This window comes from Perissodus microlepis, chromosome 18 (genome assembly GCF_051167445.1).
Source record: "Perissodus microlepis isolate ML-2025 ecotype Zambia chromosome 18, ASM5116744v1, whole genome shotgun sequence".
NCBI classification, from domain to species: Eukaryota; Metazoa; Chordata; class Actinopteri; order Cichliformes; family Cichlidae; genus Perissodus; species Perissodus microlepis.
Window position 1 is genome coordinate 7,761,907 of NC_140478.1, and position 10,599 is coordinate 7,772,505.

At 42.8% G+C, this 10,599-nt stretch overlaps 2 protein-coding genes across 4 annotated transcripts; both read left to right on the forward strand.

Annotated features, from left to right (window-relative positions):
• Nucleotides 1–486: 486 nt before the first annotated feature.
• Nucleotides 487–6,067, forward strand: trim110 (tripartite motif containing 110). Of its 2 annotated transcripts, none has more exons than XM_084912961.1 (8): nt 487–603; nt 1,362–1,872; nt 1,955–2,050; nt 2,192–2,425; nt 2,840–2,862; nt 3,051–3,196; nt 4,844–5,115; nt 5,713–6,067. In XM_084912961.1, the coding sequence occupies exons 2-8, from the start codon at nt 1,384–1,386 to the stop codon at nt 5,980–5,982; spliced, it is 1,530 nt and encodes a 509-aa protein (XP_084769087.1). In that variant the 5' UTR covers nt 487–603; nt 1,362–1,383; the 3' UTR covers nt 5,983–6,067. The 2 variants fall into 2 exon arrangements, with proteins under 2 accessions (XP_084769087.1, XP_084769088.1); XM_084912962.1 differs by lacking the exon at nt 487–603 and adding an exon at nt 922–1,268.
• Nucleotides 6,068–6,980: 913 nt separating this feature from the next.
• On the forward strand, nt 6,981–9,731 carry cbln12 (cerebellin 12). 2 transcript variants are annotated; one of them, XM_084912963.1, is made up of 4 exons: nt 6,981–7,139; nt 8,159–8,448; nt 8,827–8,946; nt 9,027–9,731. In XM_084912963.1, the coding sequence occupies exons 1-4, from the start codon at nt 7,109–7,111 to the stop codon at nt 9,222–9,224; spliced, it is 639 nt and encodes a 212-aa protein (XP_084769089.1). In that variant the 5' UTR covers nt 6,981–7,108; the 3' UTR covers nt 9,225–9,731. The 2 variants fall into 2 exon arrangements, with proteins under 2 accessions (XP_084769089.1, XP_084769090.1); XM_084912964.1 differs by having other exon boundaries at nt 6,982–7,139; nt 7,788–8,448.
• The last annotated feature ends 868 nt before the right edge of the window (nt 9,732–10,599 follow it).

Here is a 10,599-nt window from a genome sequence, read left to right on the forward strand (position 1 = left end):
TTAAGAGCAAATAACGCACATATATTTGTATTCCTTAAGACAAAAAGAAAAATTAAATATAGAGGTAAATACCTCGCCCTTCTGAGCTTGCTGCATATATTGTTTGTTTTGTCCCCAGTATCACTGACTGAATGGTTCACGTTGATAGTTTTAATTGTGATGGGAAAATACAGTAGTATGCATGCATGCATGTTTCAACAAAAAAAAACAAACCTCTGTTATAAGTTCACTGGCCCGACAAAATCAGGTAAAGCAAAGCTCTGCTTCTGAATGACAAAAAACAAACGTATGGAAAGCGTTGGACATGTGGGACACACATGGTGTAGGACAGCTAGAGAGGAAACGCTTTATGTGACGCTGACATGTTTTAAAATGTGCAGGGACATGATGTAAACTCTAACCCTAAATCTTGTGTCTTCAGAGTTACCTAATCAATTCCCCTGCCCCACTCCCCCCACCTTTGCCCTTCCTCCCATCTCAGGATCAGCTGACCTCTCTGAGTGCAGTGAATCTGTTGGGATTAGCCTCCAATCGGCAGTCTGATCGCACACAACTCACGCACTCACAGATGGCTTTAGTCTGCAAACACTAGGAAGCTAACGGGTAAGGAATGACACTTCTGTGTTTTTTTTTTAGTAATTTCTAATGATACATAGTTGTTAGTTAAAACATTAAAGTTTTGGGGGAAATACAGAAAAGAAGAGCACGTGTAAAGGAAACTAAGCCAGCCATCTGTGTCAGATGATCTCCTGATCCCTCCACTGCAACAGCTTCAGTCTAAGTGCAGTTAATGCTCGTCTACAGTCAGTGTTACAACACCTTTGCTACTATTTTAAAGAAAAGGAACCACTATATATTATACCTAGGTTTATTAGATAATTGCTTTGTTTCATTTGATAATGTTTTAAATATCTGATAGTATATATTATTGTAAAAAAATGAAGAAGAAGAAGAAGAAGAAGAAGAAGGTTTTTTTTTGGTATTCTATGTCATTTCTAGCACTTTTAGTTGTGCTGATATATTCCCTGACAAAAGTGGATGAGGCCTTTCTGATATTTTTGTACACTTTCAGCATGTTTTCTCAGTAAAACCGCTTACTTTCTGAAGTATCTATTCATAGAGCACAGTAGGCAAAAGCCCAGTAGACAGGATTACTGGTCTGAGTGCACAGTTGGAGTGAAACAAGCATTCCCAGCTTGTCACCATTCCAGCGCTGCCTGTGTGTGGTTCTGTCTTGTGTTAGTCTTTCTTATACATCACACAAACATGTTAGTATGTACAGTTGTTGATATTTGTACGTTTTGTGTGTTTGCCGCTTAATCAATGTGCTTATTTGTTTTCGTCCTGTTGTATGAAACCAGTGTTTATAGTATCCTTGTTACGATGGCCTCCATGGATGAAGAGCTGACCTGTTCTGTGTGCCGAGACACCTTCAGCCAATCCCAGCCCCTGCCCTGTGGTCACAGCTTCTGTCCTGCCTGTGTCCGGGAGGCTTGGAGCAGCCAGGGTGAAGGAAAAGGTCGCTTCACCTGTCCCCAGTGTCAGGAGGAGCACGGTGAAGTGCTGTGCGACTGCTGCCCTCCCGAGGCAGAGAAAGGACAACCGCCGTTGGCAGTTAAGACCTGCCTGAGGTGTGAAGTGTCGCTTTGTGCCGAACATCTCCGGCCTCATCTTGAGAGACCGGTGTTTAGCACCCACCTTTTGGTGAATCCGCTGGGCGATCTGTCCCAGCGAAGGTGCCCTGCGCACACAGAGCTGTTCCGCTACTACTGTGCTGATGAGAGAGTGTACGTGTGTGGCGACTGTCTGCTGGAAGGAGGCCACGCTCAGCACAAAGTGAAAGCACTGAGGCACGTGGAGGATGATCTGAAGGTGTGCTGGATGGATAATCAATTAATGTATGTTTTTATGTTAACGTGTGGTTGCTGTAATACCTACTGGGTGATTTTTGCAGGTCATCCTTCAGACACTGCTTATAAAAGCAGAGGAAAAACTGAAAGATGGAGAGCTAATCCTCAAAGAGCGTGAGAACATCGATTCCACCATGGCAGTGAGTACACATATTTATCTGTGCAAAGGAAATCTAATGACTCATAAAGCTGTTCGTACCAAAATCACAAGTCATGTGGTTTGATTGCGTCTCAATCACTGATCTGCCAGCGATCCAGTATTCTGTCCTCATTGGTTCCAGGATTCTCTGAGGCAGGATGATGCCCAGGTGGAGCAGCTGGGCTCAGACCTGCAAGTCCAGGTCAACAAGCTGGTGGTGGCACTGAGAGACATCACCAAGAAGGAGAGGCAGCAGGTCATGGATCGTGTGCATGAAGACTGCTCCAAAGTGAGGGACCACATGCACCACACCCTAAGAATCCAGCACTATCTGGCCTTACTGCTGTCAGAGACAGACCCTTTCCTGCTCATCTGGGTGAGTGTAGCATTAAGTTTTTCCAGAACTAGGTCATGCAAACGAAACTAAATTATAGCTTAAGACAGGATGCACCAGTTTTCAGTAACGATCCAGTCCAATCTCTGATTGGGAGATTAACTGTTGTGCGACTGCAGAATATCATTTTTAGCCAAGGAAATCCACCACTGTAGTCCTGACTGGAATATGCTGCAATACCGTACACATATACACAGTGGCCAGAGAGTGAAGCTTTACGGCAGATCACACATTTGGCATGGCTACATATTAGGGCAATTTGAAAATGCAAAAATGTAGAAATGTAGGAATTTATAGAAAAAAAATCTACCTGAGCACATCCACATTCACACAGACAGCTGCTTTTCATTCTGTTGGTGCATTTTTCTCAGCTGTCCTTGACTTTTCTTTTCGCAGGCCTTTCAGTCAGATGACACAAAGTAAGTCCAGAACAAACCAGTCAGACTGAATTAGGACTCGTCCTGAGCTGTGTTATGTTGACGTGTGTTTGGGTTGTCATGTTAGGGAGTGTTATTACAGTGGAAGCTCGAGAGAAAAGAGAGATAGAGAAACAATGAAAAACACAAAATAATAAAGGCGTTATTTCATTTGTGCTTTTGATTTGTAGGTTATTAGCTGAGCTGAACAGTCAACTTTACATCCCTGATCCCATCAGCGCAGACAGGAAGCACATTCTGGAGGACATCGAGCACAAGTACCGCGAGTTCATCACTGCTACCCTCCGCTGTCTCAGTGACCTCAAGAGGGAACTCTGTGAGTGGAATGAATGCGTGACACTTACCTGCCCCGCTAATGATTTTAAAGGAATAGCTAGACATTTTGGGGAATGAAGCTTGTTAGCTTTCTTGTTGAACTTCAGAACTTAACCCACATGTCGGAGGTGCTCTGTTAGACTGAGATCTGGTGACTGTAGAGGCCATTTGAATTCCAGTGTAATGTTCAAGAAACCAGTTTGAGATGATCTGAGTTCTGAGTGACATGGTACATCATCCTGCTGTAAGAAGACATCAAAAATTAAATGGCATTTAAATAATGCTCTGTTGGTCTTAAGGTGAGGCTCCAGAGTGCAGTCATTTACATATTCAACTTAGAAGTGAAAGGTCAGATAGATAGATAGATAGATAGATAGATAGATAGATAGATAGATAGATAGATAGATAGATAGATAGATAGATAGATAGATAGATAGATAGATAGATAGATAGATACATAGGACCGACCAATGGCATCTTTGGTATGATGGACCGTAAGCAGTCTTCTATGTATGTAACTATGTAACACCTCTGTAGCGACCGTGGCTCAGGGAAGCGCATCTGTAACCGGAAGGTCGCTGGTTCGATCCCTGGGCTCTCTGTCGTTGTGTCCTTGGGCAAGACACTTCACCTACTGCCTACTGGTGTTGGCCACAGGGCAGCTGTGGCTACAACCATAGCTTGCCTCCACCAGTGTGTGAATGTGAGAGTGAATGAATAGTGGTATTGTAAAGCGCTTTGGGTGCCTTGAAAAGCGCTATATAAATCCAATCCATTATTATTATACGACCTGATTTTTCTTGACATTGTTTGGAGTTCATGTTTGATAAAACCTAAAGAATGTGTTTGTGGGTGTTTTCATTAACACGTAGATGTCATTAGCAAATTTTTCTCAGTTGGTTTCTATGGTTCACTGGAGGACACACTTGCCGACACTCAGAGACTGACAGCTTGAGCAAACAAAACAAAAGCTTTAATAAGATGCTGCTGGTAACTTACAAGAGTCTACGCAAATTCAAAAGCAGCAGACAACAAAATCCCAAATAAGGACACAAAATCTAAGCTGGCACTAAAAACAGGAAGACAAACATAGTGATCAACAAAGGCGGGGAACAGAGGAGCACAGACAAATACAAAGGTAGAGACATGAAGCTGAATACACCAGCAATCTGTTTAACAAACTCTGAGTCTAACGCTGACCTCTAATCCTGGGAAGAGAAACTCAGTTTTGAGTCCAGAATAGCAAATCAGAGTCAGTTCAACTCTAAATATGTTTGCCTTGAGCTAAATAAAGAAAGCATCATCAATGGAGTTAAAACCATGATGAACCATCTATGAATGTGTTGAATAAATAGCAGATGATGTTTATGTTAAAAAGTATGAGTTTAATGACCTGAATTTTCTTCTTTGGGTTATGAAGTTGGAAACATCATGTTTGTAGCGTTTAAGTTTAAATATATTTATTCAGATGTAACGCAGTGGGGACAAAATGAAGGTGACAGCAATTGAGGATGTAGGTGTGGCTGAAAAGCATATATTTATAAATCTCTGTTTTGCATTTTAAAAGTTCTGTTTTGCTCCATAGAAATGGGCAAACAAGTTTAAGTACTACGAGGAAAGTAACTAAGATTTATCTCTCTCCTTGCAGTAACCAGTCCCTTGAGTCTGGACACAAACGCAGCTCATCCTCTGTTGAGCATCTCAGATGACCTGCGCTCAGTTACACGAGTTAAAAACCGCCTGCCCTGCGCTGCTCATCCCGAACGTTTCGACCACTGGCCGCAGGTCCTCACCGTCCAGACCTTCTCCTCTGGGACTCACTACTGGGAGCTGGAAGCCGAGGGATTCTGGGATGTGGGCATCTGCTACCGAAGTATTGGACGGAAGGGCAAAGAAGGCAATGCATTTGGGAACAACAAGGTACAAGTGTGCCGCAGAGCCAGAGTGGTTAATCACACTCGTTCCAGTGTTAGATTTTGTGTTTTCTTTGCTAACTAATAGAATGAGCAGGAGCCTCTGTTTGATGCCTGTCCCTGACATCTCTCAGTCTGTTTGGCATCAGTGAAAAAGATGATTTTTTCCTCATCATTCATTCAGTCAGAGTAAAACAGTAAATTTGCCCTTGAAAAGTGAACCTTCTTTCTATTTTCCTCTGGTGCACTAAAGCAGTTCAACAATTGTATTCCAGTTCTATTCTTTCCTAGTCTATTCTTATGTGTACGTTTAATTTTATGTTTAGGTTTTTTACTAATATCACTGCCCTGATTTAACCGTCAGTGATCAAAGCACATTTTGCAGAAGGATGAGAACATTTACAGTGATACCTTCCTTGTCAACCACATGCAATTTAAGATATAGCCAATACTTCCTTGGAACGCTGCAGTGATTTTTGCTCAACTTAAAATATAAATCAGTTACTAAAATTATCGCCAGATCAATTTCCCCCACATCAGTAATTGTTTGATAGTAAAGTTTCAGCTGAAATGAAAACATCTTCCTTGATTAAACCCCTTGTAGGTTTCATGGAGCTTGACACAGCAGCACGATAAAAAGCTAGCTGCCTGGCACAACCGCAGGAAGACCCGCCTCACATACCAAATGACTGGGAACCGCGTTGCTGTAGCCGTGGACTACAGCTCAGGCACCATCACCTACTCAGAGGTGGGACCGTCTAACAACCTGATCCACCTCCACACTTTCTCCACCACCTTTACTCAGCCGGTGTGCCTGGGCTTTGGACTCTACAAAGCTGAGCTCAACAGTCGGATCACTATTGTTAAAGTCTGATGTGATGAAAAGGACAGCTAGGAGGATGATGATGATGAACTCTGTGCTGTTTTGGCCATTCCAAAATAAAGTGCTGTTGTTTTTTCCCCGTCTGTGTAACTTACGCAAACCTCTGTTGGAGTCTTTGCCATGAGCTGCTGTTTCTCTGCTTCCTGCTCTAAAACAGAGCTTTACCTCTTCCTTACCAAAGAGACAAAATTGTGTCTTCTAAAGCTGCGATCAGCTGGCATGTGAAAACATTTCCAGAAGACACCCAAAGGGAATTTGATACTTCCCTAAACACTACGGTAGATGGAAAGGCTCATTTTAAAGGGGACCAATTATGTTCATTTCCAGTGTTGGGCAAGTTACTTTGAAAAAGTAATTAATTATAGTTACTAGTTACTTCAAAAAAGTAACTGAGTTAGTAAATGAGTTACAATATTCTAAAAGTAATTAGTTACTTTAGTTACATTGTTCAGCACCTTGATTCCACAGCAATTAGAAATAAGGATGGCCTTTGTTTATAAAGTAATGTAGTTATAGAAAAGCTGGAAATTTGTTTGGCTGATATTAATAAGATAAACTTGAACCTTTTTCTCACTCCAGCCTTTCTTAAACATCTCTGAAGCTCTACCTCTGTTTTGTGATTTCCTGTCTGTATCTAGGAGTGTCTAGACATTAAGTGCATGATCAAAGAAAAGCACAAAAGCAGCATCTTTATGGATCAAACGGTGCTGCGGATCGAGGAATCCAGCTCTATTTACCACATGCATAAAGACCTGGAAATAAATCTCGCTGTCTTGAAGATGGTGAAGGATCTTCTGATTCTTGTGAGGAGATCAATGTTTTGTTTGGGAATTACAGGGGGGGGAAGGGGAGAAAACTGCCACTCACTTGCTAACTTTGCTCTTTGAAGCTGCTCACACTTATTTATCTTTTATATTACTGTAAACGTGAGTGGGCGGATGCAGCATAAAGGGTGAGAACGAAGCAGATGGAAAGGAGGGAGAGAGAGAGAGAGAGAGAAGGGAAGGAACAGGGAGACAGAGAGATCAGAGCAGTCTCTATCTTGGTTGTGATCAGCCATGCTGTGAATTAATGTGACAGAGGAGCGGGACAACAAGGATATTTCAGTCCTTCAGATATGGAATACACGATCCTTTGCATGGGAACAGGTGATCCTCTGTTTATTACTTTTATTATTCTCATAATCTCATAATTTTGTAGTCAGATCATGTTTAGTCACTGTTGATGAATAGCACAATGAATTATGTAATTCCTTGAATGAGGAAATATGTTGCATTTGTCTCTGAATAACTTTGTTGAAGCTTAGAAGGAAATGTTTTCACCCTGTTGCTGATTTTGCACAGATAAATGGATGTTATTTCAAAAATGCTACACTTTGAAATGGCATTGGAGGCGTGGGGGGAGGGGGGGGGGGGGGGGGGGGCATTTTACTCATTTCAGTGAGCCGAACCAACAGAAAGTCTTTCGAACCTGCAGAGAAGATGAATGTGTGTACGTGCGGCTGCAGCGTGTGTGAGTGTGCGCAACAAGAGGCACAAGTGGGAGAAACAGCGAGCGTGTGTGGCAGACAGATGGTCACTCAGTGGAGTTGTTCCCCATCTCTCTCTCTCTGATTCCCTTCTGGGTCCTACATCCTCCCCGCTTGTCACCTCTCCAAAGTCTTACCTCATCTTTTTTTTCCCTCTCTTCCACACCTTTTCCGTCCTCGTCTTCAACCGTTAAGCCCGGACTTGGATCTTCACTCACCGTGCCGCCCCTTATCTTTTCTCTGTCTCTCCCTCTCTTCCCCTCCTCAGCTACATCTCTGCTTATTTTTTGCTGACGACATCAACTTGAAAATATCGAGAGATTTTTTTTTTTGAGTGTCATTCTGGACCCTGTTGACACAGCATAAAGGACACTGAAGAGATTTGGGGATTTGTGTGGGGGTCAAAAAGGGGGAAACTCGAAAGAAAAGACTGACAGACATGACCAGCAAACCAATCTGAGTCAAAACTGCCTGGAAAACATAGACTAAATTAAAAAAACAAACAGGTTTTCTTTCTCTTTCTGTTCTGATATAGAGTGTTTCTTTAGCCGTAGCATGTTTATTTATTTTGCAGATTGCCCAGAGTGACTATTGTCCTTAGAAATTAGAAATATTTGACTTTAAAAAATAAAATCTCAGGTTCAGTCATGCACCTCGGGTCAGTCCACCCTGACATCCTGCTCCTCCTGGGCATGCTCCTGTTGTGGGGACCTTTGGGATCCAGGGGCCAGAATGACACAGAGCCCATCATCCTTGAGGGGAAATGTTTGGTAGTGTGTGACTCCACGCCTTCGTCCGAGCCCGCCGGAAACGCCCTGGGCATGTCGGTGCGCTCTGGCTCGGGTCGGGTGGCCTTCTCTGCCAGCCGCCAGACCAACCACGAGCCGACAGACATGAGCAACCGCACCATGATCATCTACTTTGATAATGTGAGTTATCAGATATCTATGTTTATTATGCCCATTTGTAGCATACTGTGGCAAATTGTGACAGGTTTATTTTTTACAGTACAGAATGGGCAAATTAACACACATAAAAGGCTCTGTGCTATCATTTTGTAGTCAGGTGTCTTCTCCCATTGGGTGTGATAATGAGCTGATTGCTACCTGATTGAACCTGTAGTGAAGCCACATGATGAAAACATGGTTGGATTATGCTGCACAAGCTGCATGTCCATGGACATTTTAGAGGGAGGGATGTATGAAAATAGGTCTCAGTAGTTTGGAAGTAAGCAATCTGAACAGATGAAAAGAATGACCCATGTCGTGACTTTATCATCCCCCGTCTTTTTCCTGCTGTCTGTTCAGATTTTGGTTAACGTGGGCACTCATTTTGACCAAGAAAGTAGTGTGTTCCTGGCACCAAGGAGGGGGGTGTACAGCTTCAACTTCCATGTGGTGAAGGCCTACAATAGACAAACTATTCAGGTACGCCCACTCGACTCTGAGACTCATAGCTGTCGTTCCAGTGGATCACTCTCTTAATCTCGCTGGTTCCCATCTCTTAGGTTAGCCTGATGGTGAACGGCTGGCCAATGATTTCGGCATTCGCCGGGGACCAGGACGTGACCAGAGAAGCAGCCACCAATGCCGGCCTGGTGATTATGGAGAAGGGCGACAAGGCCTACCTCAGACTGGAGAGAGGCAACCTGATGGGAGGCTGGAAGTACTCCACATTCTCAGGCTTCCTGGTTTTCCCCTTGTGAGAAAGATAGAGGGTTGAAGCGCCGCAAAGTGAGAATGATTGAGAGAAAAAAGGGGAAGAGGTGGTGGGAGAAAAGAAAGGCTTCAATCTGTAACCTTATATAGTGCATGAAAAGATGGCTTTTATGCAAAAATGAGATGATTGTTCAAATGGACCAAAAAGAAAATGAGAGTAGATGGCAAACATAATTTCTCTGAGGAATTCATTTGCTCTGTTTTGTTTTTTGTTTAATGTCTAAATGCTTGTTATAGGAGATACTTTGTGGCAAAATTCTAAAGTAGCCATTTAAAACATGGGCTTCTGTGCTAGAGTACCTAAAAGCTTCTGTTCTTAAGTGTTTCAACACTGCTGTGCTCCACATGCCATCCTGTCTATGTTTAAAAAAAAATCTCTTTATTCTAGTGTGCTGTATGACTGCTGTTCCTCTATATGCCTGTTAGTATAATGCAACAAATGTTTATTTACAAAGAAATTTCTATCAAAGACCAAATAAAATAGTCTAAATCTGGCTCAGTATTTCACTTTGAGTATGCGAGCGGGATTGATTTCAGACAATATCTGATGAATCACCAAGACTGTGACTGTTTAATCTGCTTATACAAGGCAGTATTTCTCATCCCTTCCATTGTACCCTACCCAGTGCCATGGCAGCTGTTTGTAAATATAGATCCCACCAGCAGAGTTGGCATTGGCATGGACCGAAGGGACCAGCGTGGGACCCGGTATGAAGTGTGGTGTACGGTGGATGCTCCTTACAGGGCCGCAGACAGATGGAGGCTCTGTCGAACAGGCAGGTTCATCTCTGCAGGGCTGCCGTGGATAAAGTGTGGTGTGCTGTCACATGTAGTCACTTACGCTTCCGTGGTTCATGCCCACCATCTTCCTCTCTCTCTCTCTCTCTCTGACTTCCTTTGTCATTTTCATCCTTCCCTTACCAGAATGATACATTTATGAAATTAGGATGACGAGTAAAAAATTCATAAAAATGGAAAAAGCCTAGATATGAATTCACGCTGTCATATTAATGCTCCCAAAGAAGAATATCTTATTAAATTAACCTCAAGTCCTGGGCAGGAAATGATGGCCTTTCTAAATAAATCTCAGAAAACACAATGAAATCTTGCAGTGTTCGCGCAAATGTTAAAATGTTTTTCTTTTTTATACTTTACGCCTAAGTGCCACTGTACTGATTGGTTCACTCTTCAGCCACGTAGAGTGGGTAACCTCCGTTTTGCCCCGAGCCCCACAAGGACCTGCAAATACAACAAACTTCAAAGCCATTGGCAGTTTATTTACTTCAAGATTTGCTCCACTCAAATACAATCGTATCTGACAGGGTGTGGCATTCCTGTGATCTGACCTCAGAGGGCCCTATG